This window comes from Labrus mixtus, chromosome 3 (genome assembly GCF_963584025.1).
Source record: "Labrus mixtus chromosome 3, fLabMix1.1, whole genome shotgun sequence".
Taxonomy (NCBI): Eukaryota; Metazoa; Chordata; class Actinopteri; order Labriformes; family Labridae; genus Labrus; species Labrus mixtus.
In genome coordinates, this window is record NC_083614.1 from 26,358,722 (window position 1) to 26,386,409 (window position 27,688).

General features: G+C 41.7%; 3 protein-coding genes across 3 annotated transcripts; 1 reads left to right on the forward strand and 2 right to left on the reverse strand.

Moving 5' to 3' along the window:
• Positions 1-419: 419 nt before the first annotated feature.
• Positions 420-10,236, forward strand: si:ch211-198n5.11 (methylcrotonoyl-coenzyme A carboxylase 2). The gene is made up of 13 exons (XM_061034299.1): positions 420-569; positions 2,191-2,292; positions 2,450-2,614; positions 2,736-2,932; positions 3,172-3,350; positions 3,963-4,043; positions 4,507-4,685; positions 4,773-4,992; positions 5,734-5,825; positions 6,897-7,053; positions 7,315-7,437; positions 7,893-8,144; positions 8,280-10,236. The coding sequence occupies exons 1-13, from the start codon at positions 550-552 to the stop codon at positions 8,364-8,366; spliced, it is 1,854 nt and encodes a 617-aa protein (XP_060890282.1). The 5' UTR covers positions 420-549; the 3' UTR covers positions 8,367-10,236.
• Positions 10,237-10,982: 746 nt separating this feature from the next.
• LOC132969055 (alanine aminotransferase 2-like) lies at positions 10,983-16,515 on the reverse strand. Its single transcript, XM_061034304.1, has 11 exons — positions 16,306-16,515; positions 15,425-15,517; positions 14,921-15,029; positions 14,707-14,840; positions 13,707-13,950; positions 13,535-13,614; positions 12,246-12,382; positions 11,987-12,161; positions 11,701-11,856; positions 11,473-11,585; positions 10,983-11,390 (listed from the first exon to the last, which is right to left on the reverse strand). The coding sequence occupies exons 1-11, from the start codon at positions 16,396-16,398 to the stop codon at positions 11,204-11,206; spliced, it is 1,521 nt and encodes a 506-aa protein (XP_060890287.1). The 5' UTR covers positions 16,399-16,515; the 3' UTR covers positions 10,983-11,203.
• A 680-nt stretch (positions 16,516-17,195) lies between these two features.
• Positions 17,196-27,558, reverse strand: LOC132969041 (retinal Mueller cells isomerohydrolase-like). Its single transcript, XM_061034300.1, has 14 exons — positions 27,407-27,558; positions 25,862-25,944; positions 25,353-25,503; positions 24,342-24,449; positions 23,383-23,524; positions 22,238-22,385; positions 21,548-21,629; positions 21,296-21,428; positions 19,799-19,944; positions 19,578-19,707; positions 18,460-18,574; positions 17,875-17,969; positions 17,652-17,763; positions 17,196-17,528 (listed from the first exon to the last, which is right to left on the reverse strand). Exons 1-14 carry the CDS (start codon positions 27,415-27,417, stop codon positions 17,383-17,385), a joined length of 1,602 nt encoding a protein of 533 aa, XP_060890283.1. The 5' UTR covers positions 27,418-27,558; the 3' UTR covers positions 17,196-17,382.
• Between the last annotated feature and the right edge of the window lie 130 nt (positions 27,559-27,688).

The window sequence follows — 27,688 nt, forward strand, 5'->3', positions numbered from 1 at the left end:
GTCCACTATAATTTCACAGATGACAATGAAGCAAGTGTGATCTATCACTTTTCAAAGTTGTTCCTATTTGTCAATCACATAATACGCTGATCAGTTCAGCTCAAAAATGTAGATACTGGGAGGTAGTTTAATCTACAAGGATGCTTATTGTGGATCTTAATTTATAAAGTACAGAAACTCCGAACCACCGTTGTCAGATAAATGTTATCCAGACAAAAAGGTGAAATTTTTCCTCTCTGAATGGTTGTTGAATATAGTTCCTACAATTTAAATACTCATATAAAGTACAGAAAATAATTTTAAAAAAAAACCCTTTATATGGATGTAATGAATTTCCACTGCACTTCACCTCCTTCTCCTGTAGGTGGCGGTAGTGTATGACCGCTCTAAACCGCCAACAGATACAGAACCGACGAAGAAAAATGTAGCTACTGTAGAGTAGCTGGTGTGGAAAGGTGTAAACCACCTTAAGGGGGCTGTTTAAGCTTCTTATTTTGCCAAATACATAACTTGTTTAATTAGTTAGTCATAAATCGGGAAGAGACAGACATGTACCGACATATGGCGAGGTAAGAGACGTTATAATAATATAATAATACATAAATCCAGACATTTATGTATCACTTGAAGTGCACTCAGATGTCTTTACGACCTTTGGCACACATTTTATTTACATGCTGTGAACGATTTGTCTTTCTTTAGAAAATGTCCATACAGTACTTCACAAATGTTTGACAGTATCCTCTGTCATTTGTTTAGATTTATGCGTAGAAATCGAAGAAAATATGAACAACACGTCTTCGTTCTACCATGTAACATAAAGCTAACCTGCAGCTTACATTTATAGCATGTTAAACGAGAATATCACAAGTTAGAGTTGTTTATTTTTTTTATGCTCATGTTGCTTTTGAAAAGTGTGTGTATTCAATATACCATTCAATCACATCAAAGTTGACAGACACGTAATACTTTTATTCTTTAATTAGTTTAGTTTATTGTTTTATTTTGAAAGGGCAAAGCAGATGGGAAGGATGATCTATCATAATCAAAAACATTGCAATCTAAACAAGTCAATAAACAACAACTAAGAACATCACAACTTTACAATTAGTATGTCACAAGAAGAAACGACATATAACAAAAGTGCATCACACTCTCTTCTTCGAGATGGATTATTTAAAGGTTTAAATTGGAGTCTTACCAATTAATGGACCGATATTCAGATTCAGATTCTTTATTTTCCCACAAGGGGAAATTTGCGTTGCAACAGGAGCACACAGAAGACAAGAAACACAAGGACAACATCACCATAGAACTTAAACCAAAACGAATTCAAAAAAATCAGACAACAAAGCAAAATATAAAAACAACACAATAAAACCAGTCAAGAGCTCACACCAGAATGGAAATTCAAGTTATTAAAGTGCAAAGTGGACTATCATGTAACTATCTGTATCGGCTAATTTAATGTCAGAAAAATGCCGATATAAGTAGGTTTATTCAATTTCGGTTTATTTTTTGTACTTTTTGTGAGTTTATTTAGAGATAGAACCATAAAGTTTGAAATCAGGGGGAGAGAGAGAGAGAGTGGGGAATGACATGTGGAAAAGAAGCCACAGGTTGGATTTAAACCCAGACTGCCCGCTTGGAGAACCACTAGGCTACTGGCGTCCCGATAATTGTTAATTTAGTAATTAAGTAAAATTGAGTCTTTAAGCGCACTATATCTTTATTATGCATTTGAGGGAACAACACATCAAACGTGTGTGTATATCTACATCTCTCTATCTCTAAAGGTCGAAGAAAGATATCTGGCTATACTGTATGTTGGTACCCGAGTTTTTTGTTCGCCCCAAAAATCCCACATCAGTCGGGCCCTAGTTTTAACCGGTGATCACATGATTGGCTTGCCTTGAGCCGTGATTTAAGTTTAGTTTTAAAAACGCTAAAGACTCTGATATGGGCTGGAACTGAGTTCCACTTTTCTTTGGCTCTCTCTAAAAGTGATGATTGTCCAAAAGCAGTTTCTCTAAATTTAGCTGAACAGTCACCTCTTGTCCAAATGTGTCATGATCTTAAAGCTGTGAGCGGACAGTGCTCATTTACCTTACAGGCCGGAAGACAGTTATTAAACATGCTCCAAGTTGTTAAAACGAACGTCTGTGTAATCTTCTAATGTGACCCTCAAAGGAGTGTGTGCAGCGGAGGAAGAGTGTGTCCCGTCTTTGTGCCTCCTTTTACCCCGTCATCATCATGGACGATGAGAAACACGACAGAGGAGAGACACTACAGGTGACAACATCAGTTTAACTTTTCCATGATGGTCACCTCTTTGTTTTGATCATGCTGTGAACAGGACATCTACCACTACATTTGATCTGAAAATCCAGACACTTACTTACATTCTGTGTTTAGTGTATTCACTTGCTGTTTGCATGTTGTGTTGCAGGCTGTCTGATCCCCGTTGGCAGTGTCCTGTCCGCTTTATGAGCTCTGCAGCCCGTAAGAGGAGATCTCTGCGCAGTGCCTTCCCAGTGCTGGAGCAGCCCCTCCAGCCCATCCAACGACACGTGTATGAAGCAAACCTCCGAAACAGCAACGACTGCCACAAGAAGTATGTCTCTGCTCTCATCAGCTGGCCTTTTTCCATCTCTGATCAACTCAAAACGACATCATTATTAACTGTAGTACTTTGTAAAAGGTTGCTGTTCCTTGTCTCTCCCTCCCTGTGTTAGGTATGTGGAGTTGAGTGAAAAGGTTAGAAAAGGTGGAGGGGATAATGCAGTAGCCAGACACACTCTGAGAAACAAAAAGCTGCTGGTCAGGGATCGCCTGAGGCTCCTGCTGGATGACGAGGACTTCCTGGAGCTGTCACCGTTCGCTGGTCTAGGTCTGCCGTACGGAGACATCCCTTCAGCCGGCTGCCTGACTGGTCAGAAACCACTAGCTGCATCTGTATCTTTGGTACTAACTATAGACTGTGTCATGTGATTAGTTTGACTACAGCTAAGTTCACCTGATGTACTCCTCTTGCTCTAGTTAGCTCTTTAGTTCAGCCAGCCTATGGCTTTGTTTTTCCATTTCATGAAAATCCAGGTAAGAAACAAATGTTTGCCTCTGACCTCTGCCCGTGTGTTTTGTCTGTATGTGTTGTTCTATGTCTCTGTTCAGGCATTGGCAGGATCAACGGACTGTGGTGTGTGTTTATTGCCAACGATGCCACAGTGAAGGGCGGCACGGCGTATCCAATCACAGTGAAGAAGCAGCTACGTGCACAGGAAGTCGCAATTCAGAATCGCCTGCCCTGTGTTTACCTGGTGGACTCGGGTGGAGCTTTTCTTCCTCTGCAGGTTAACATTCAAACACGTCTCTCATTAAAATATTTTCTTTGCATTCATGCTTATTCTTTTGGTATGTTTACCTGAAGCGTCCAAGCTACTCCGGCACACTATCACCTTAAACAGAGACTTTTGAGAATGCAACTGCATCTCAAATCTTACCTTAAAGTTTATGTGTCACCATGGTGGTGCGATGGCAGACAGAAAAAAAAAGTCCCCATGGTGTGTAGTTCTCAGGGAACCCAATGGTGGATAGCTCCTCTTCAAAAAGTCCCCAGAACTATTTGGTTCAAAAATACCTGATAATGAAACCAAACTAACTCCCCTGTATCAGTCATGATGTTTTACATTTTGTGCGTCTGTAAGAGTTCAGTCCAAACCAAGGAACCTTTGGGCTCATTGTCCTACGCTGCTGTTCCTCAGTTTAAGTATTTTCCTTCCTGTTCACACCAGCACACGCATGCCCAGTGCCCGCTGCAGAGATCTATTTCTAAATGAAACCGTATAAGGGTTGACACAGGGTTGTAGAAGCGTCTTTTCAGGAGGTTTGAATGTGAGCTGAATTTGGCTGCCTGTTGTTTTAATCTCTAACTCTCTTTTTCTGTGTTTGTACAAAATGTGCAGTCAGAGATCTTTCCTGATAAGAACCAGGGAGGACGGACGTTTTATAATGAAGCCATCATGTCAGCCATGAAGATCCCGCAGGTAAAGAAATCAAGAGCAGTAGAGGCCTTTTTTTTAACAAGGGAGGATACAAACATAAAAATGTGTGGGTATAAGTACGAAACAGATGACATAGCTGACCTCGCAATATATCCGAGCGGTCATGGAAAACAATGGATTGTACATATTATCCAAAGTTGCTTTGCAATACTTTTTCCTCGTGCATTTTATTTTGGTAAGTTAAAAGTAACATTTATTTATCAGTTTGAGTGGCGTCCTTCATTTGTGTCATTAAATCAGTGTTTAAAGTTAAAAGTAAGAAAAGAAAGAGTGTACCTAGGAGAACCTCGGCAACAACTGCATCAAAAATATTTAATCTATAACTTTACCTAATGGCGCGAGGACCAAATGAATATGAGAGATAAAGAAACTTCCAATGTGAAGTCTGCTTTGATCCCTCGTTCTTTATTCTCACACACAAACACATATCTTTCTAAATCTGAAGGTATCAGTGGTGTGTGGCTCGTGCACGGCGGGTGGAGCTTATATCCCAACTATGGCAGAAGAGGCTGTGATGGTGCACCGGATAGGGACCATATTCCTGGGCGGGCCGCCCCTTGTGAAGGCCGCCACGGGAGAGGAAGTCACACCAGAAGACCTGGGAGGAGCCAGACTTCACGCAGAGTAAGTCAATTTATCAAAAGAGCATCAAAGACTCTGATATTAAATAAATAATCGTACTAATCAATCATGTCCATCTCGTGGTTTCAGAGTGAGCGGCTGTGTGGACCATTTCGCCTGGGAAGAGAAGGAGGCGTACGATTACACCAGAAACATCATCTCTACGCTCAACTTCCAACTTCCTGATGAAGAGGAGGAGGATGAGGAGGCGACTAAGAGGAGGAAAAAGGAAGAGGAGCCTCTGTACAGCTCAGAGGAGCTCCTGGGGCTCGCTCCAAGAAGTTACAACTACAGTCTGGATGCTAAAATGGTACAGTGTGCAAAACGACAAATAGTTAGAGTGTTTCGCTTTCTTTGTACAACAAGTCTAAAGTATGGAGAAGAATCCATTTGACCTTAAACAATGTGTTGCCATGGTTATGCACACTCCTAGAAAACACTTTAATTACTCTTTACATGCTTGGTTGTTATTTAGTTGAATTATTTAGTTTGATACCTTGAAAACGCCTGAAAACAGCTCAGCATTTTAATATTAAAGGTCACATATTATGCAAAGTACACTTCACCATGTTTCTCTAACACTAATATGTGTCCCTAGTCTGTCTATAAACCCCTAAATAGTGAGAAAAGTCCATCCTCTCTGTCTTTTCCCTGCTCCACTTTTCAGAAAATGTGTGCTCAAACAGGCCGTTTGGAGATTTTCCCTTCATGACATCACAAAGGGCAGTAGCCCCTCCCACAGCTAGGTGTTTGTTCTGCCCTCTGAGTCTGCCTTCTCACCGTAAACAATAGGACATGGAGCGAGAAAGCCCGAGACACCCGAGCCCTTCCAGAGAGGGGGGCGTGGTCAGACATAGCTCATTTACATTTAAAGGTACAGACACAGAAACAGCCTGTTCTGAGCAGGGCTGAAATAGAGGGGAAACAAAGACCAACCATGAAGCAGAAATGTACGGTCTGTTGAAAAGTTTCTTCAGGGTCATAGCTGCCATGTGACTCTCTCGCCAAATCCAGAATTATAAAACTGTGGGTTGTTTGTCTGTGTGCTCAGGTAGTCAGTCGGCTGACAGACGGGAGTCGCTTCCAGGAGTTTAAAGCTCGCTACGGGACCACACTCATCACCGGCTTTGGAAAGATACACGGGTAAAACACACACACACTCATTACAGCTATATATCAAGTTTTTAAGATGTATTGATATGTGTTTTCAAAGGAGATAAAGGGTGAGACAGAGAGAATCACTCCCATTATTCCCCGCCAGCCTCAACATCATCTTTTTATTATTGTTTGATTAAGAGCCCCCTGCAGGGGTGCATTTAAAATATCAACCACAGAGGAAGTCTTTTATTTATTTTTGGGATGCAGAAACATAATTTCTTCTTCTCTTGCTGATGCTGTATTTGCCTCTTCATTCTGAAAATGTGGGTGAAACTCCTCCCTCACAAACTCTGTGACCCCCCGCCTCCCTGAGGATTAACAACCTTTCCTCAAGGACTTCTTAATCAGATCAGTACTCATCGACACAGGTCCAAAACAAAACTCTGATGCAGTCCTTCCAACAGTGACCAACAGCTTTGTGAAACGTACCTTTAATGCTCGACCTCACTGATCTGATAAGAATAGATATTTTGAATGATAACTAGTAATCTTAGCATTTTATTTGTTCCTGACACTCAGAGGAACATGTTCCTGCACACATTGAGTCTGTCTGAGTGTTATAGAACTGGAAAGCTACCTTGGTTTCAAGACCGGTCTCAAGACCAATTTTTGAAGGACTCTGTCTCATCTTGGAATCGAAAGCATTTTTACTCGGTCTTGTCTCGGTCTCAGACTGGGCGGACTCTGGATTTTAAATCAAGACCGGTCAAAACCACCACTGAGAGGCTTCCACGTCATCACTGTGCTTAGAAGGAAAACGCCTCTTTCTAAAACAAAATATAACTTCAATTAATTTATACTTTGATTTGTATCTGCCGCAACCTTCTCGGTGTTAAGGTCTAAGTGAGTGACACGCCCCCTGCACACAAGATGATGATTTTTCAGTGATATTGATGGTCTTGGTCTTGTCTCAGAGCACTCTGGTCTTGAGCCTGTCGTGGTCTTGGTTAGTGTTGTCTTGACTACCAGTCTGAGCAGCACAGCTCGAGCTTTCATTGTATTTTACCAAGCATGTGAGAAGTCTGAGTGTTTGTCTGTTTAAATTCCACCTTTTAGTCACCTGGTGGGAATCATAGCCAACAACGGAGAGCTGTCAAACGAGGCCGCGCTGAAAGGAAGCCACTTCGTGCAGTTGTGTGACCAGAGAGACGTCCCGCTCCTCTTCCTCCAGAACACAGCACCCGCAGCAGCTCTGACGCTCTCTATAGCACAGGTAAAAACTCCAAGAGAATCCCTCGTCAGCTTGCATGAACGCACGTTTCAGAGTCCATCTTTTTTTTTTTTTTACCACCAAAGGATGCAGGCTTTATCTCTGATTTTTAATTCCTGTTTAATCGAGTCAATGAAGAACATAAAAGAGAGAATAGCTAAGGTAGTAGACAGAGATGAAAAGTAGGAAGGATGTGAGAATTAAGGAAAGCAGCACTTATAAATGTTTTTATTTCATATCTCTTCATCTGTGTCTCTGTTGTAGGCAGAAACGAACACTAACCGTCTGAAGGCTCAGGGGTCGATGATGTCAGCAGTGGCATGTGCCTCGGTCCCCAAAATCACTGTTGTGATTGGTGGTTGTCACGGTGCCGACAGCTACGCCATGGTGAGAGCCTCAGGAAACATTTCTGAAGTTACTTTTTTTTAGTAGCTGGAAATTAAAGGTCAAATGTCAATGCAGAAGTGAATTTGAAATGTATCAAATGTTTACTTAAGAGTATCTGTCATAGGGGCGCTGGTGGCGCAGTGGTTAGTGCGTATGCGTGCCCCATGTATGGAGGCTGTGGTCCTCCACGTGGGCGGCCCGGGCTCGAATCCAGCCTGTGGCTCCTTTCCCGCATGTCATGTCCCACTCTCTCTCTCTCTCTCCCTGGTTTCCAGCTCTTTCCACTGTCCTGTCTCTCCATTAAAGGCACAAAAAGCCCAAAAATAAATCTAAAAAAAAAAGAGTATCTGTCATAGAAGTTTTTGGTTCATAAATCCTTCATGATGTTCTCGCAGGATTAAAGGATACAGACGTCAATTATCTTTTTTAACTTGTTTTTAATTTTTTGTCTCTAGTGTGGACGAGCCTTTGATCCTAATTTCCTGTTCCTGTGGCCAAACGCCAGAGTGTCGATGGCTGCTCCTGGTCATTCCGACTCTCTGCTCTCCTCTAACAGTGAGAAGCAGCAGCAGGAGGAGGAGGAGGAGGAGCAGAAACAGAAACAGGAGGACAAGTTAAATAGGAAATTAAAAGAGGAGAGCTCAGCCTTCTTTTCCTCCGGCCGGCTCTGGGACGATGGAGTCATTCTGCCTCAGGACACCAGGATGGTAAAATGACAACATTTTCTTCACCAGCTTGACACATTTAATCTGTGAATAATGCATCCAAAGCAAGTTCCTCTTTCTTTTTTTAAACAACACAGGTTGCCAGCTACATTTCACATGTTGTGTTTCTGTGTGCAGGTTCTCAGAGACTGTCTGGACATCATCCAACAGAAGCAGTATCAGCTCTCCACAGAGAAACTACAGTCGGCTGTTCTGCGTATATAGAGAATCATTACCTCCTCTGGACAAAACAAACCTCTGTATATCTCTTAAAGGAGCAATATGTAAGATATCTACTGAATGAAACCATACAGTGACCTCACTATATGATCAGACATTAAGGAAACATGCTATGTTGAAGTGCTGGCTTCTCTGACAACAATGCAGCAGCCAGTATGTCCTCCTTCTAACTTTAGATTCTGGTCCTGAATGGTCTGGATTTGTTTTGGACCAGAGAAGGTATAAGGCGGTTTTAAGGCACCCCCCACACTGCCGTTTGGGACACCCCTTGGTTTGCCAGATATGAGACCAGTTATCAGGTCAAACCAACAGGTGTTGCAGCGATAGAAGCGGGCAAGAGAACTGATTCAGATAGAAGTGATTGTACCCGACCTAAAAAGCCTCTGCATGTTTCTAATAAGCTCCACGAGCAGAAACGTGCTCAAACTAGGATCAATATTGGAGATGCTTTTGAAAAATGGAGAGAAGTTAGAACGCAGAAAGGTTTACAGACCGATGCAGAGTTGGCTAAACACTGAAGCTTCAGTGTCCAACACATGGCAACCTGCGTGATCATCGACTCTAGAGAGGAGGGGGCGGGGGGGGACAGCTCTCTACAATGTTTTGAATTTAGACTGCAGTACCCATTTTAAACACTAGGTGTCAGAGTTACATATTGCTCCTTTAGATCAAACTGCTGGTTGCCTCAGCTCATAAGTGACTCTCACCAACATGTGCCAAGAGGATTCACACAAAACTCCGTCCTGTACAGACTGGTTATTGAAGGAAACGTTTGTAAGACGCTCTGAATGATTGTGCTCTTCTAAGGTTTTTTTAATTTAAGAGTGTGATAACATGCAGATAACTACCCTGGTTCTCGTCAGGTTCTGAGAGTATCAGGTTTCTGTGTGAGAATGTAAACACTGTAGACTCAGAAACTGGGATTAAAACCAGGATCCTGTTAAATGTGAATACTGTATCCAGGCATCTGCACATTCTTGGTTGGTTTAAATGAAAGCCTCTGAAGTGGGGGTGATGATACCAGAATTTTAAACTATCATATGATACGAGTAAAATCAAACTTTCTTGATACCTCTTTTGATACCACAGCAACAAAAATTGGAGTCCTAGGCGTCAAAAATTGGCTCATTTTGTGTTTTTAATTATCAAAAATTACAGATTAACTCCTGCACGCTGTCTAAATTGCACAAATACCGTGGCATGCAGACAGTGTCCCCTCCTCTGCACTCTGTTTGTAAGAGACGTAGTGTAACTTAAACACCAAAACGATTTCAGTCACGTCTTGTTCAGCCCACCTGTGAATTTGAACAGACCACAGCTGCGCTTTCTTTATTTTAGCAGCTTTGGGTTAAAACCAAGTCTGAAGATTATAATATTTTAGATTAAATCTTTGGTACTTTTTGAAACTATTGATCATTAAAGAAACTAAGATTGTATCATTTAGAGCCTTTGGTATCAAGAAAGAAACCTTAGTCTTCAACGTGATGAGAAATCAAAACATGAAACAAACAAATGATTAAAACCCTGAAAGTGTTTGGAAAATGGTAGAATTTGTATTTTCGTTTTGTTTGTAGATTTCTTCTGAGGGTAATTTAAAGTCCTTTATAAAATAAGTCTGTGGTCTGGTGAACAATGCAGCTGGCCTCATGGGTCTGTTTTAGCCTTGCCTTAAGTTCAAGAGAGATTTGGCTTCTTTTTTTAACAGATCATCATGTGATCAGAGCCCCAACGTTTAGCACTGATTGTCCCTGTAGCCACATATTGTGTCCTGTAATTACACCTGTAATTTAACCCCGTAATGTATTTTTACATATTTGTATAAAAGACTATTAAAATAGTGTAAATACATTTTAAATTGCTAAAGCATGTGTTGTTTGTTATTGATGATAGATGAAATGATGAGGTGCAATTTTAAATTTTGAATTAAAAATATTTCCAAAAAAATTATTTTTTATTGATTTGCTTTATTTTTTAGTAATAGGATGACATTTGACAAAAGATACATGTATGAACAAATATAATTTAAAAGTGTCTTATCCATACATAAATGTGCACAGTATTTTATTAATTCTACAACTGAGAGCTAAGCAGCCAGAATAGCTGATTTTAAATTAAGTCCAGCCTCTAGGGATGTAACGATTCACTCAACTCATAATAAGATACGATTCTCTCACAATTTATTTTACAAAATGAGACCGTAGACAAATGATGAAAAAAGATTCCTTTAGGTTCTGCTAACCCGCTTGTCAGTGTGGTTGGACCTTTTAATGTTTTCTTTTAGGGGAGGTGATTCGAGCGTCTCATTGTGGTGTCCATTAAATGCTGCATCATGTTGGTTGTGCTGTTTGTGTAGTTCTGTCTTCACAGTTTTTTTCTCGTCTGTTATCTTCTCACCTCTTTCCTTTTCTGTCTTAGGGAAGCCAAAATGCTTCCACACCTCCTATTTAAAAGGCGGTGGTGTGTCCTCAATTTCTAAATCTTGCTCTGCGGCCGCCGACCTCCTCTGCTCTACAGCTGCTGACGCTCACCATATTATTGAGATTCTTTTTTTCAGAGTACTGATGTGAATCTTTACCTTTGAATCGATTTATCACGATTTTAAGATTCATCTTTACATCCCTACCCGCCTCTGATAAGGTAAATAGCCACTCCTAGTTTGGGATTTTGGGGTGGCCAATCGGTTTTCAAGGCGGGGGCCCATGCAACCCCTCTGGACACGCCCCCTCTTACACTATAAAGTGCTAAAAGCTATAATTTAATTGATTGATTATCAAAAATATGAATAAGCTCCTTTGAGCTTTTGCCTTTTATGAACTCCAGACTCAACATTTGGGTTCAGGATCTACACTTCTCCAGATTGGCTCCATGCCTCTTTTATATTTTTGCCCCGCCTCCGTGTCTTTCACACGTCCATCAGCGTGAGGAAGACCGTCAAAGAGGCGAAGGTGAAAAGAACCAAGTCGAGCAAGGACCTCCTCCAGCGTGTCAGGAGGAACGTGGAAACATAACCTGAGAGAAAACACATGAAACAGTCACTCTTTAAAGGAATAAAAACATACCTGTCGATGTTTCAACGTTCATGTGTACTCACCTCAGATGGTGTTCGGTTGTAGTTTCACCATTCTGACATCCAGCTCCTAATAACACGCCTTCTTCTTTCAGCAACCTCTGACAGTACAGAACGTCCGCCTCCACCTCTGATACCTAAAAACAGAGATGTTAATCTTTACAGTGTGTTATCATTATTGGCCTTACAACATCCAAACAATACCATAGTTTCCTCTACATGTATTTGAAAAGGTCCTTGATACATTCCCACCTCTGCTTGCTTTAAAATCTCAGGTGGTAAACGCAGGCGGGGGTAAAGGTAGATCCCGCCCATCGCTGGTTCACAGCTCATCCCGGGTAGATCGTTCAGGAACTCCTGAGCCCGCTGAGCATTCTGGGACAAAGTGGCCTGAGTGAGAAGAATCTCCTTTGAAGAAGGAAATACAGTATTTTGAGTAGGAATGTAAATCCGACGTCAGGAAACATAGAGGAATAAATGCACTTGATTCTCTTTCATAATCTCTTCTAAGCACACAGGGGCTCTACAGATGTGTCACCTGTGTGTATGCGTCATAGGAAGGGTCTCCAGGTGTCGGTGGGTTGACCATGATATGCAGAGCGAGCTGTCCTGTGACTGGGGCGCAGATATCAGTGCACAGACACGTATCCACAAAATGCTTCACCTCCGGGTCAATGTTGATCAGCTCCATGTATCCGGTCCTCAGACCACACCTGCTGGGACACAGACAAGTTATTTAGTCATTCTTACATGCTAGCACACTAAAGCTGTCTGCAGGTAAAAGAGACAGAACTCACTCTCCCATGGTGCCGCTGGACAGGGAGTGAAAGGAGACCAACTCCACCTTCTCGGAGAACTCTTTGCCCATCTCAAACAGGACTCTCTTGAAGGAAACAAACTGTGTGCCCGGTCCGAACACACAGTCCTGGTACACCTGGAGCACAAGGGAACAACATTCATGATTGGACTTACTGCTGCCATCCGAAGAATGATACAAATATTAAAAAGTTATGACTTGAAAAGTGAATTGTTCTAACAAGGTGTTTGCCTTTTATCAAGATATGTTCACATTATTTTAAAACATATAATTCATGGAATACCAAGAAACTTAGTGATCTTGTTATAACTTTAAATGCTTCTTCTAAAAACATGATTCCTTAAAGGGGACATATTATGAAAAATCCACTTCTACAGTGTTTTTGAACATATATTTGAGTAACCTGAGTGTCCATTCTGGTAAAAAAAATCCCCTCCCCTCCCCTCCCCTGGTATCTCCACCCATGGACTCCACCCCCAGCCTAGAGCTAAACTTTTGAGCAGGTCGGCCATTTTTATTCTCGCTACAGAGGAGTGATGTCTACGGGGAAACTCAGGGGGGGCTCATTGCATTTAAAGAGACACACACACCAAAACGGAGCATTCTGAGAGAGCTGGTTTATACAGGGTCACAAACCTCCTCTGGTGCTTGATTCATGTTATATTTTGACTAAAGCACAGCACAGATGTTTCATTTAGACCACAGGGGACTGGTTGAAAAGGTAGGAAAGGGGTATAATATGTCCTCTTTAAATTAACCTTTTTCACACATGCACTCCAGAAATCTTCAGGACAGCATGTCCCTGAAACCTACCTGAGTTGCTCTTCCACACCTTCCCTGCTGGGAGACTTTCCGAGCTACATGTGTGAACACCAAGAGCCAAATTATACACCCCTGACTTCATCCGTATTTCGTTCTGCCAGCCGCCTAAATTTTCTGCAAGAGGTCGGGTTGAACTGATGTGTGAACACAGCAGGAAATATTCAGAAAATTCCCCATGAACTGGCTCTGATAGTAATTACATAGAAGGAAAAAAAACTGTCTTTATAGAACCGAACCCTGTCTCTACGTCTGCCATTTTGGATTTATGCAGCATGTTTTTCTGTAAAGACTTTCTTCCTGGGACTCCTGCCCTCCCTGTCAGACAGAGAGAACTTCACGCTGAGAGGGACATCGATGAATAAGAAACTCTGGAAGATTTCAGGCTTTCAGAAATGTTGTAGACATTTTCAGCAATTTGTGTGAAATTTGTCAAATTTGTTTTGTTACCTCGTCTACCAACAACAGGAGTCTCTCAGCTGCTGCAAACTGGATCACTTCTTGAATTGACTTTCTGTCCTGCACATGACCTGTGACGACAAACAAACTCAGCAAACTAAAGGTAATGACAACAAAGAGATTTGAACAGGCAGCTTTAATGTCGTTTTTCTTTGCTGTTTACCTGTAGGGTTTCCTGGGTTGCTGATGTAAATAGCTCTTGGGTTACAGCGCCCCCTAGCAGCCTTTAAAGCTCGGTGTAGCTCTTTCCGATCGACAGCCCAGCCTTGGTCCTCCATTAGCTTGTACGGCTCCAGCGTCACCCCGGCCTCGTCCAGCAGGGCGGGTATGGTGTGAGGACAGGGCAACGGGGTCAAAACACCTGTCTGAGTCTCCCCCTCCACAGTGGATATCAGTCTCACTATCACCTGAAGAGAAATTATCAAAATATCAAACTTATCCTTAGTCTTAGTTAGCCACTGCTGTGAGCAGAGGTGATGTTTGTCAAAAGACAAGGCAGGCAACAGCTTGGGGCCCCAGGTCCGGTTCTAGGACAAAACTACTTGCATCTGAGATTAAAGGGGGTGCAGCTATAGTGACCAGCAACAGCAATTAAAAATAGCATATAGGGGTCCTGATGTCTCACAGGTGGTCCCCGGTTACCAAACAGATATCGCGCACCTGTGATGACCATCAGATCATGGATGTAATAAACACGATCTGAGTCACTGTTGCCTTGATACTTATTGTAAAAAAAAAAAAGTCTTTATTTTTTTGCATCATTTTCAATTGAAGATGCAGAAATTTAAAATGAGGGTGCAATTCAACCTTTTGCACCCTTGGCCTGTTTTGGCCCCAGGCCACTCGAGGGGCCCGAATTGCCACTGGATGTGAGCTACTGCAGCACTGAGAGTTTACATCATAAAACAGTCTACAAAGATGGACAACACATCACGTCCCTCAAAATGAAGCCAAAAGATCGAACGTTTTACAGGAAGATGTAAAAAAAAAAAAATACTCTGATATTCTTACATATATTTGGCAGATAAATTAACATTAACATAACAAAAAAATGTTTTTTTTTATTTCATGGTGACTTCAGGTGTTATGGGATATTTTTGACTCGAGATGTTAACTAGATAGCGAAACATTCTGATACAGTGATATTAATCGTATATTTTTACCATGAGGGCCTTCTGAGAGCCACCAGAAATGAAGACGTCTTTAGCGTATGAGGGCACCCCGGCGTCTCGTCTCGTGATGAACTCAGCCATGCTTTGCCTGACGTACCACATGCCAGAGGAGGCTGTGTAAGAACCTATTTGATCAAACATTAGATGTGTTATTTTTCTTTCTTTCTTAAAAAAAAAAAAAGAATATCAACAGAAAACACCTCACCAATACTTCCTCCATCGCAGACCTCCAGGAACCTCTGAGCCCTGAGCCTGACATCCAGAGGCAGATCTTTGTCCTGTAAGAGCTCGGGGTACAAACACACTGACAAGACCTAAGAAGAAAAACAGCCCAAATATGGGATACATGCAAAGCACATAGAGAATTCAGAACATAAAGTAAGCTGTCAGATTCTGTTGAATTTGGATCATATTTATGGATAAATAGTTCCTGAAACATAGCTTTTCTAACCTCATTGCTAACGTTAGCTGCTGTTGATGAAGAAAATGATCGAGCATCATCATATGAGCGTTCAAAAGTGTGACGAATCAAAAACAGCTGCAGTTAATATACAAATGGAGTTACTTAGAATGATTCTAGTGGAAACCATAAAAGGACAATATCCTAAAATAACAAACAAAAACACATTTTATTTTGTTAAAAATAGTGTCTGACAAGTTTGAAGAAATAGTTTCCTGATGTAAACAAAAACAAACAAAAAAGACTGACCTGGCGAACAAATGAGACAGGTTTCATTCCTGCTTTGTGGAGATCACCTGAGCTGACATCAATCACCTCTTTAAAGGGTTGCAGGGCCCCCTGCTGGTAGAAACACATTACATCAAGATAATAACTTCCCCTCGGCAAAATTTAATTGGGGGCCCCTCCAACTACCATTATGTCTGCCAGTGTCCTGACACTCTTCCTCTTTCACTTCCAGACAGATAATTCCTGTCAGATGGGGCCCCATTACGGAGGTTTTCTACTGTCAATTCTACTGCTGCAGTTTTGAGTTTGTCAGCCTTTGGGGGCCCCTTTCTGGCCTGAGTCCCCAAGAATTTGCCTGTCTGGCCTGTTGACAAGCAGCGCCTCTGTGAATGACAGACCTTCTATTGAACTCAGATCAGGGTTAGGTGTGATGCTGTATTAGACTCTGCATCACTTCACTGAATCAGCGCTGTTGGGTTGTGGAGTTACAGTTGGACCATGTCAGTGTTATAGCGTTTAAAATTAAATTAAAGTGGAGCGGGTTGTTTTGGTTTATTTTTCTTGGTTGTTTGATGGCGGGGCTAAAATTATTCTTGGTATGGCTGTATCCCAACCAAGCCCTATCCAGCCGACGCCGCTGTTTGGATGTCCGGGGATGACCCTGCAAGCCACGAGCCGAAACACGTCGGTCTAATTTGTTACTACAAGTGTTGCTGGAGCCTTTTGACCTTTTCAAGCCTTTCAATCTTCATTTACCTTGCTAGTTGGTGAAGTTGTACCTGTGTCAGAACATCCCACTCTGCTTTGGATGTCTGGGGTCGCCAGAGAACAAATAGCCTATATAAATCCATTTTAATCGGGTTGTGATCAAATGTACGCTAAATCCGATCACGTTCACTCACCTGTGTGATTTGTGCAGCCAGACTCTGCAGCTCGCTGTGTGATGAAACTCTGATCCCCTTCACTCTGGGACTCACAAGCTGCAGGCCACTCATCCTCCCTTTTTATGCTCAATTTGTTCTTAAGCTCTCCAAACGATTCACATCAAACCCTGCACACTTTCAAAGGACAGACTCTGGAGACGCTTCAGTGAAAGTTGCAAAATCTGCCAAGCTCAGAGCATACCTGAGAGTAAATATATAACCATATATATATAAGTGTCCCAGCTCCAAGTTTTATAAGTAATCCTTCAAACTAAAACCTGCCTCTGAGGTGAACTTTGTCCTCGATGAAGGCGGAAAATGCTACTCTGCTGTTACATCCGATGAATGTGACATAAAAATACAAGTTATGATCCTGAATATTTAAATCAGGGGAGCCAGTCACCTAGTGGTTAGTGTGTGCGCCACATGTACAGAGGCTAAAGTCCTCGAGACCGCACAGCCTTGGTTCAAATCTGGCGTGTGGCTCCCTTCCAGCATGTTGTTCCCCACACTCTCTAGTCCTGTTTCCTGACTTTATCCACTGTATCTCTAAAATAAAGGCATAAAAAGCCCCAAAAATAAATATCAAACAAAAGATAATATTTAAATCAATCTCTTAAAATCAAAGAAGTGAGAGATTTTAAATCTTAGGCAGCGTCCTTTATTTAAATGAGAGGATGCAAACATAAACACAACTAAAGCAAAACAGGTTAAATGCTTATAATAGTAATATAATATAATATAAGGGCAAATAGAAACAATAACATAAGATATGAGCAGTGACACTCGACAAGGCACCAGATCTCATACTTAGGGGTGGCATGCCCCAGTCGGGCCACCCGACTCCAAAAAGTCTGGACACGCCCCTGCACCTTGCATATATAAAAATCTTTAATAGTCAAAAGATAACATTAAGCATCACTTCTTGTTCTCTCGGCTCCCTCAGAAACGATGACAGTTGCTGTAAATACTTTTGTTTGACTGCCTCGTTTCAAGTCACTGTTCGGGGTACAATATGTTCAGAGATCCACTATTTAGAGTCCGAAGGATGAAGGCTTATGGTTTGTACAGGCCGTGGAGGGTCACAGGGATGATGGTGTTGACTGTCGCCCGGGCCAGCTCAGTCAGTTTCATGGCGTCCAGCACCAACAGGAAGCCTGGTCTCTCTGCACCCGGCTTCACCACGATACTCAGCAGCACACCTGAAGCACAAAGACAGAAGATAAGGTTCCTTCACAGACATGATGGATAAATGCGTATCTAAGGGTTTCATTTGGGTTGATATTTATCCGGTGTTTGAAAGTGTAACTCTGTGTCTTCTGTACCGTCGTCCTCCTCTGTAGCTCCAGGTCTGGATACAAACAGCGGCTCTGAAGGGTAACACTCGTCCTCCTGCCACACCCAGGTCTCCTTGGTCTGAACGTTCAGCTTCACGATCTAAAACAAGTCAGCAAAGACAACGACGACATCACCAAGACGTTTTTTTTGATTTCTTAAAGGTAGGGAGACAGACGATGTGTTTACTGAAGGCCGCTCTCTCTCTCTCACCCTGTCAGGGATGAAGTGGTTGAGTCCCAGGCCGTAAGTGAAGGAGTATTTCCTCCCGCTGCACAGAGAGTAGTTAATCTGGGGAAACTCAAAAGCTGCACGAGAGAAGGAGAGACAACAAGATAGATGTGATACACAGAGTTTATAGTCACACTTTGTATTTTAAAGTAGATATTTTTTATTCACTTTCACCATTAATTATGTCAGTCTGGGACACTAACTGAGTCGCATTACGAGACGTGTAAAAACCTCCTTATTTATCGGATACTGGTGTCAGTTAAATCCCTCATTTTTAATCCTCTGCCTGAAACAGTTTATTTCAGCTACTGTCTCTTTAAGGCCCCGCTCCACACGGGCCCACTTCCCCCTGATTGGCCACAGGAAAGCCATTGGTCATAGGAAAATTTGAGTCAGCTTCCGGGTGGGCGTGTCCTTGAAAGAGCTGCCGGGATGGGCATCCTACAACTTTGCTCCGTACTTTAATGGGAAGACTTCCAGGGATTGCACAGATGTGTATGTGTGCAGTGTGTGTGTGTGTGTGTGTGTGTGTGTGTGTGTGTGTGTGTGTGTGTGTGTGTGTGTTACCCTGTCTGGGTCCAGAAAAGAGGACTTCAGGTTCGAGCCAGATGGTGCCATCAGTACGAAGAACAGCAGTAGCTGTAGTGTAGGGCAAAGACACTAGATTCTTCCCCTGCTCCTCCTGAGAACAAACACAAAAAACCACAAGAGGTATTCAGACCTTCTACTTAACACGCAGTAAAAACAGAGTGTTAAAACAAGGTTACGCTCATGTTAAAACAGGAAGTTGGGATTTAGTTGGAGAAGAGTGTTAATAAGATCCACCAGGGGGCGTAACACCATAATGATATGCAGATATATTTAGGATCATGGATGTGTGTATTATTCAGTTCTGGACACCGCAGATCTCAGGGCTCATTGTTTAAAGGAAGAACGTGTGACTGTTTGATCCAGTAGATGTCGCCCTTGAGCACCAGCATGAAACCAATACAAACTCTCCGCTCTCCTCCAGCGACACACCTCCAACCCCCCTCCACTCGCATTCACACCAAGGAGTTATGAATCAGAACGCACCATAATTAAACACCATTAAGCACAAGCGGTGGACAAAATGAATTGTCCTTGGCTCCAGCTGCAGTCACCTGTGTCCTGCATTGTTGTGTTAGCATGCTAATGTTAGCACGCTTTAGTTAGCTCGTAGCTTCATATTGCACAAAAATTGACACAGAAATGACCGTGATCTAAAGACACTTACATGACATCCAAAATAATCAGTGAGTATGTTCTTCTTCTTCTCTCTAGTCCTTGACTTAAACAGCTTTTAAACTCAAGGGGAGGAGCCGGCCGTCCCATCTATGTAAACACGGCTCTGACAACAACACAGCCAGCGGGACTTTCTTCCTTTAATCATTTGCTTGTTCAATAAATATCCTCGCAACAAAGAAGGCCGTCTTCTTGAAAAACATTTAGGATAATACATAAATTAAATAATAATCTATACACCTTTTTATCAATGAGCAAAATACCATGTTAAGAAAGTGTTATCATAGCTACTTTAATCGTTTGTCTTGGACAATAGTGTGCGTGCATGTGTGTGTGTGTGTGTGTGTGTGTGTGTGTGTGTGTGTGTGTGTGTGTGTGTGTGTGTGTGTGTGAGTGCGTGTGTGTGTGGGGTGTGGACTCACCCGATGTATATCCAGCGGCAGTACGTATCGTCTGACCTCGGGTTGAGGAGCTCTCATGGCTGCTTTCTTCACGTCCTCCCAGTCCTCCCTCAGGTTGGCCAGGTACAGGTAGTTATACACAAAGTCATGACTGTGCGAGCAAAAAGAGAGAGAGCGATGTGAGGACGAGAGTACACCGCTAGTCTTTAAACACTCACACACACACAGGGTCACACACTCACCCTTTCCAGGTGCAGACGTCGACCACGATGAATCCCTCCTCCTCCTCGTACGCGTTGATGTGGTGAAAGATGTTGAAAGCTGACGTTCTGAACTTGTGGTTGCTCAGATAGTTTGCTGGGTCCTTTGTGGCGAGGTGGAACCACGTCTACAAAAACACACATTGAGTATATGAACACGTGTAATCAATGAAACCCCTCCCAAAAAAAACAACTTCAACAGACAGATTACTACAACAGACTCCTGAACGAGCTGAAAGAGCTGCATTTATTTGTGGTAATTTGTGTCTTTTTGAAGTTATTTTGCTCTTTTGCTTCTTTTCCCTCGGGCTCACTTTGGTAACATTTTGCATCTCTTCATAGTCCTCTTGCAGATCTTGATTTTGGGGCTTTGTGTCCAAAAGCTTTTTTGTATCTTTAAGGCTGATAGTGTTGCATTGTTGTCATCTTGCTCCTCTTTTTGGTCCCTTTGTGTTGGTTTTTGGGTCTTACCTGATGAGTCTAATACCAAACAAACCTCACAGTTTTTTATGTCTTTGCATTCACAGGTTTAGCATCTCTTTGCTGTAACTCTATGTCTATGCTTTGCGTCTTTCTGTGGTTGTTTTAAGTGCTGCAGAGTTTTGATCAATCACAGCCGAGGCTGGTGATTAAACACGATTAATCCCACATTTAAACACACCAGTATTTACTTTATAAAATGTTAAACTCGTAATGAGCCACATGGAAACACAAAGAAAGGTACTAGAAGCCTGTTTCAACACAGCCCATACTGATGTTGTTTTTTGGGTGGCACATCAGATTTTAAGTTGGGGCCTAGGCCACCCTGGCTCTCTCCCTGGATCCGCCCCTGCTGCCCAGCCAAAATAACCTAAGCTCATCTTGCTCATCGTGCACAACACTACACATACAGAGGCGCCAATTCCTCAACATATGGATGCAAACACAGGACGACTGATGGTGTGTTAACGCTGCACAAATGTATTATGCAATATTTTGCGATGAGGTAAAATAATTTAATTTTGAAGGAAAATTAAAGTGAATGAGGCTCTTTGTAAATGTGTAAAGTCCTGTTTCATTTGCATTAAAGTGTTTAAGTCTCTAGGTGAATCACACGTGTTAAAGTTGACAGCTTAAGTTGTTTCTAGTCAATTTTGGCCGCTTAGCATCCCTTTGACTTTTTGTATTTCCATTTGTTTTGTGTCACATTTAAGTACTTTTTCTTTTTTTTTGAGGGGGGTAGGGGTCTTTTTATGTCTCTTTATGCACATTTTAAATCTCTTCATGATCATTCTGGCTTTTTGTTGCAATTGGTGTGTTAATTGTGGTATATTAAGGAGCTCTGTTTGATTAGTTTTTGTGTCTTTTTGGTCAATTTTCATGTCTTTGGATTATGTTTGATCCTTGCTTTATAAAGAGGTTCTGGTTGAGAACCCTCATCTATCCATGATACTACTAAACCATACCAACATCTTTGCTCCACCCCCCTGCCTGACTTACCCCCATGGTTTCGTTGGGTTCAAAGCAGTCCATGTATGTGGCTCCTCTGAAGCTCCACGCCGAGAGGAACTTGAGCAGGTTTATCTTCACCGGCGGCTCCACGAACACAAAGTAGTTTTTTGTCATACCAAAACTGCAGACACATAAACAGAGAGAATAAATGTGTTCATATGAAGCACTTACAACTTTGTGAGGTGTTAATTAATTATTTTATGTATTCTTGGTGAGAAAATTAAGGAATGAAGTGTGAACCTGTGAACGTAGGAGGGCTTTAACCTCTCACTGCTGGGCAGCTGAACCACAACCTCAGATTTCTCCAGTGGATTTGACTTGTCTGAAAACACAGGAAACGGGGAAGTGACATTAAAGGTCACATGTGCTCCTCCTCTTCAACCAGTTTAAATAAGACTCAGAACTACCCTAAACATGTTTGTGAAGTTTCTTGTTCTAAATCCACTCTGATCCTGTATTTGATCATGCCTATAAACCCCTCTATTTCAGCCCTACTCAGAACAGGCTGTTTCTGTGTCTGTAGCTTTAAATGTAAATAAGCTGTGTCTGACCACGCCCCCTTTCTGGAAGGGCTTGGGTGTCTCTGGCTTTCTTGCTCCATGTCCTATTGTTTATGTTGAGAAGGCAGACTCAGAGGGCAGAACAAACACCTAGCAGTGGGAGTGTCACCCACCTGGGGGAGGGGTTACTGCCCTTTGTGATGTCATGGCGGGGGGCCTTCCTGGATGTATTCATAACTGCTCAGCGTTAAGAACCACACGTTTAAAGCACCTCACTAACTCTTACACTAACTCAACATATGTTTTCAAAACAGGCAACATTTTAACAACTCCTCTGAAACTTCTTACAACTCCCCCAAAACTGAATTCAATATGCCTCTCTGCTGTTTAAAAAGAGAAAACGTTTAATAAAATTACAGAACAAACTCACCTTCCTGAGCAGGCGGGATCTTGACGATGTTATAAGCCAGACTCAGGTTTTTGCCAAAGCAATTTCCGATGTTATAGACCGCACCATCTTCGTCGATGTGGGGGTGGGCAGTCAACCCGTTCACTGAGAGGTACTTACACAGGTCCACCTGTTTCATGGATTCAGGCAGAAGCAGAAAAATGTGTCAGACTGATGAGGAGTAGGTGCAGCAGATCTGTACAAAGCTTTTTAAATGGCATACCGTAAAACTTCAAATAAAGCACATTCAGATTTAAGGCCCATTCTCGTTTACAGAACCCAATAAGAGACTCCTGTGCATTTAGTTTTGATTAGTTTGCAGATCATAAATTGTAAGATTAACAACGGGGTCTCCCCACAGTGCAGAGACGGGCTTACATACAAAGCAAGATCAAATAAGTGATTTTGTAATTCCTAATTTTTTTTCCAGGTGTAAATTTACAATTCATAGTCTTTCCCATCTTTTCTGTTCATGGTAAATGGTAAATGGTCTTGAGCTCGTACAGCGCTTTTCTAGTCCTGTGGCTACTCAAAAGCGCTTTTACACCGCAGGTCACACCTACACATTCAAACACTGATGGTTGATTTGTAAAGTGACCACCAGAAGTAACTAATCCTATTCACACACATGCCGACAAATCAGCGGGAGCAACTTGGGGTTAAGCGTCTAGCCCAAGAACACGTCGGACATGTGGCTGCAGGAGCTGGGGATCGAACCCCCGACCTTCCTGTTGAGAGACGACCAACTCTACCAATGGAGCCACAGCTGCCCCTGAATGAGTTCTGTTTGAAATTAATCAAAGGCCCGTCTCTTGTTGACGCCTGTCCCAAATAAAGGCAGGGTCATCGTTTCATAAGACTCAAGTAAACTAAAGCCTCATCCATTCATTTGAATTTTATGGTAACCATTTAAATTATATAAACATTTAAACTAACGCAATCAATACTAAGAAGAGTAAAATAAATATGATCCATAATTTTTGCAGCATACATACAAAGAAAACTTATAGTCTCCAAACTATTATGAGAAGATTATAATCAAGTTAAAGTTTCACTTGAGCTTCTACAGAGTCATCCTCTCTGCAAGTCCTAAGAAATGATTGTGATGTTAACCAATCAGCTCTCACCTTCTCTAAAGTGTCCAGAGAATCAGGATCCACTTTGGTGATGTAGTTGGTTTCCGTGACAGCGTAGAAGTCTTCACCGATTGGATATAGGTTCACCATGCAGTTATCAGTCACTTCCATGCCTTTGAAGTAAGTGAAGAACCTGTGCGGAAACAAAGAAGCTTATGGTCTTTTTTATGAATTACACCTACTACAATTAATTTAGCAGACGCTTTTATCCAAAGCAATGTACATCAGAGAGTAAGTACAACACAAGCAAGGATCTAGAAAAAAAGAAACAATGTCAGTAGGTGCAGACGATCAGCTTTGAGTCCGATTGGACACACAGGTGCTGACAGGAAGTGACCAGAGGCAAAGCACAACATGGACGCCAGTACTTGAGAGCTCTAGTCAGTACAGAAATCATCTTAAAAGTCGCCGTTATCAAACAAAACCATCGTCATTACCATCATCTTCATCAATAATATCGAGACCATCAGGGCGCTGGTGGCGCAGTGGTTAGTGCGTGCGCCTCATGTGTGGAGGCTGCGGTCCTTCAAGTGGGTGGCCCACCCGCGGCTCCTTTCCCGCATGTCATTCCCCTACTCTCTCTCCCTGATTTCCAATTCTATCCACTGTCTTATCGCTCCATTAAAGGCCCCAAAAGCCCAAAAATAAATCTTTAAAAACAAAAATAATAATAATATCGAGACCATTGTGATCATCATCATTTTATGTGACCAAACTTCACTATCAGTATATAAATATGTTAAATAATGACATAACAGTTTATAAATACAGTGGGGCATTTGACAACACAGGTAAAGACTCTGCACAAACCCTCATGACAGCATCAGTAAAAAGACTCTACCACTGAGCCACAGCCGCCCCCTGCATGACATTGACCATATATTCAAGGTCCCAGGGGAGTAGCTGTTGGGGACATGGTTAAATAACATCCTGTTCTGTTGAGGGTTCACCTGGAGAAGATGTTCTTGCAGGGGTCTGGGTAAGCTGCTGTTCCAAACTCAGTGATGACGATTCTGTTCTCCGTCATGGCACGGACATAGGAGTCCGAATTGATAAACCTGCAGACGAGAAATGACGTGTAATCATACGCCAGAGAACCGTAAATTCACAAGGTATTTATGAGTCATCAAACTGTCAGGGTTTATTTGAATTCCATAAAGCATTTAACTGACTCGGCTAAATAAACGAAAAGTATTTTCAGCAGTTGGAAATGGCTGGATGAAGGATTTTTGTGGTCTGCTGCTGATGAATTTCATGTCAGCTGTTTTTCTTCAGTTGCAAATGATCGACTAACACAAATCAGATGTGATAAAATGCTTCTGTACCCATTTGAATTGGCATGAAAATGATAAATATGATAAAGGGAAACATCTGCTAGATTATTTGTTGTCAACAGAAAAAATTTAAAAAAAATGTGGGCACAGCAATTTTGAGATGTCTTTTAAAAATTCCGGGATTCACACCTTGATCAGATCCAAGCCAAAAACTCAAGAAATCATTTCAGTACAGTGGTGGAAGTTTTCCCGAGATCAGACATTATATCTCAGGCACTTAAAAAGTGGTATAAACGTTATGCTTACTTCCTGTAGGTCAAAAGTGATGTGCTTACTTCCTGTAGTAGGTCAAAAGTGGTATGCTTACTTCCTGTAGTAGGTCAAAAGTGATATGCTTACTTCCTGTAGTAGGTCAAAAGTGATGTGCTTACTTCCTGTAGTAGGTCAAAAGTGATGTGCTTACTTCCTGTAGTAGGTCAAAAGTGGTATGCTTACTTCCTGTAGTAGGTCAAAAGTGATGTGCTTACTTCCTGTAGTAGGTCAAAAGTGATATGCTTACTTCCTGTAGTAGGTCAAAAGTGATATGCTTATTTCCTGTAGTAGGTCAAAAGTGATGTGCTTACTTCCTGTAGTAGGTCAAAAGTGGTATGCTTACTTCCTGTAGTAGGTCAAAAGTGATATGCTTACTTCCTGTAGTAGGTCACCTGACCGTCCTTCATGTCAAACTTGTGAATGAGAGCATGTCCATCAAACAAGTGGTGGAAAGGTTCATCCCCTATCTCAAAAAGACCTGGACCCATCCTGAGAAGACTGCCGCCCAGCCATGACGGTATCCTACCTGCAAAAATACACACGTATGTGGCGTCTGATTTTAAGCATTTATGTTAACATAACTTTAAGATGAAATGATACAAGAGGTGAATAAAAGAGTCCAGCTAAAGAATAAAACATGCTACCAATAATAAAAACGTGTCCGTTTATGTTGTATAGATAAATAATGTGTTGAAATGTTAGATTAATGAAAATAAACCAATAGTTTGGTTTTCTGGGAGTTTTTTGCTTGTTGCCTAGCAACTACTACACAACAAATGTAAGTCATGTACGCTATATCTTGCCTTGTTTGGATTAAATTGACGGAATATAAAGTTTGAGCAATATTGAGTGCCGCCCCTTGATTTGCCTTCTCGTTTTCCTACCTGTGATCTCAGCAGGTATGGGTTCATTCAGCTCCTCCACCGTCTCAAAGATCTTCCTGTAGCCTGCAGCAGGATGCTCAACCCTGGAGAGAAAAATTACAAACCAAATTTTGGACCCTGAATGACTTGAATACTGATTGGTTTGATCATCTTTACACCAAAGTCCATTTACATTTTTACCATTTGTGGCATTATGGTGATGCTAATAATAACTTCAGAGAATATTCATCCATGCTTCACATTAAAAAAAAGTGAAATTAGGGCATTTATAGACTGCTGATGGTAGCCTGACATGTGCAATGTAATAAAGGTTATATAAAATGTAATGTTTTTTTAATTTAACTCTGAAAAAAATGGAAATTACAAAACCTACACTACAGTAAATAATAAAACAGGCATCTATCCATCTCTGTAAGAAATTTTAGTAAAACCATTAAAGCCTCCAGAGGAGCAACTAAATTAAAATGTAAGGATGTCAGCTGTATTTTCTGTATTTTTCGTCTTAAAGGTCACATATTCTCCTCTTTTTCAGCCAATTTAAATAAGTCTCAGAGTTCCCCCAAACATGTCTTTGAAGTTTCTTGTTCTAAATCCACTCTGATCCTGTATTTGATCATGCCTATAAACCCCTCTAATTCAGCCCTGCTCAGAACAGGCTGTTTCTGTGTCTGTACCTTTAAATGTAAATGAGCTGTGTCTGACCACGCCCCCTCTCTGGAAGGGCTTGGGGTGGATCGGGCTTTCTCGCTCCATGTCCTATTGTTTACGGTGAGAAGGCAGACTCAGAGGGCAGAACAAACACCTAGCTGTGGGAGTGTCACCCACCTGGGGGAGGGGCTACTGCCCTTTGTGATGTCATGAAGGGAAAATCTCCAAACGGCCTGTTTGAGCACACATATTCTGAAAAGTGGAGAGGATGGACTTTTCTCATAATTTGGGGGGTTTGTAGACAGACTAGAGACACTTATTAGTGTTAGAGAAACATGGTGAAGTGCATTTAGCTAAATATGTGACCTTTTTTAACTTTAAAACCTCCTTTCTAGTATCTCTTTTTTATTTTCTGGCACATTCTGTTATAAATAAATCCTCATTAGAATTTGCAATGACATCCGAGTAAGTCTTATTTGGAATTTAAAACTTCAAGAATAAAGCACAGCATGTTGAGACATAAACTTAAAAATTAAATCTGAGGGGTGCAAGAATGCTGATTCTCCAAAATGTCTTAAAGGTTTTAACTTCAATTAAAAGGTTTGATCTAACTGCTGCAGCAATCACATAATTCAATGCTCTAAACCAAAGCCCTTTCAAATGTTCAACCATTTTGATTGTGAGGCGAGTTTTCCTTTACAGCAGGTTTTCAATGTTTACTCACCAACACATCTTTTTCTCTTTAACAGGGACAACAACAATCACTGCTAAGCTGCTCTAGAGTTTCTTTTCTACAAATCTACAAGTTGTAAAGGTTTTTCTTTTTTTGCAGATACGTTTGCATCTTTAAGTTCCTATCCTGCAGAAGAGAAAAGAAAGAAAGAAAGTTTTACTCACCGGCTGACCATGCTGCTGTATGTTCTTCTCACTCACAAACACAAGCTGCCTGCGAAAAAGACTCTGGCATTTAAACCAAACACAGATTTCCTGCGGCGAGGGATGGAAATTCAGACCACTCCTCCTCATTTTTCCTTCCCCCTTCACTCATGTTCTCCTCCCCCTTTCTAAACTTCTTCACTTCTCCCTTGATTTCCTCTTAAGCATTTTTGCTCCTCTACTCTTCCTCCACCTCCTCCTCCACCTCCTCCTTCTCCTTCTCCTCTGCAGAGCTGAACAAGC

Bases quoted from the DNA above. Each gene is read 5' to 3' on its own strand.
- LOC132969055 (XM_061034304.1), bottom strand. From the start codon at position 16,398: ATGAGTGGCCTGCAGCTTGTGAGTCCCAGAGTGAAGGGGATCAGAGTT. The intron at 13,951-14,706 runs GTAAAAATATAC...ATTTCTCTTCAG, and splicing joins GCTCTCAGAAGGCCCTCATG to GTGATAGTGAGACTGATATC. The intron at 13,615-13,706 runs GTAAACAGCAAA...TTGTCGTCACAG, and splicing joins CAACCCAGGAAACCCTACAG to GTCATGTGCAGGACAGAAAG.
- LOC132969041 (XM_061034300.1), bottom strand. The intron at 19,945-21,295 runs GTAAGTCAGGCA...GTGTTTTTGTAG, and splicing joins AACCCAACGAAACCATGGGG to ACGTGGTTCCACCTCGCCAC. The intron at 17,529-17,651 runs GTACAGAAGACA...TTTGTGCTTCAG, and splicing joins AGCTACAGAGGAGGACGACG to GTGTGCTGCTGAGTATCGTG.
- si:ch211-198n5.11 (XM_061034299.1), top strand. From the start codon at position 550: ATGTACCGACATATGGCGAG. The intron at 2,615-2,735 runs GTATGTCTCTGC...TCCCTGTGTTAG, and splicing joins AGCAACGACTGCCACAAGAA to GTATGTGGAGTTGAGTGAAA. The intron at 7,054-7,314 runs GTAAAAACTCCA...TCTCTGTTGTAG, and splicing joins TGACGCTCTCTATAGCACAG to GCAGAAACGAACACTAACCG.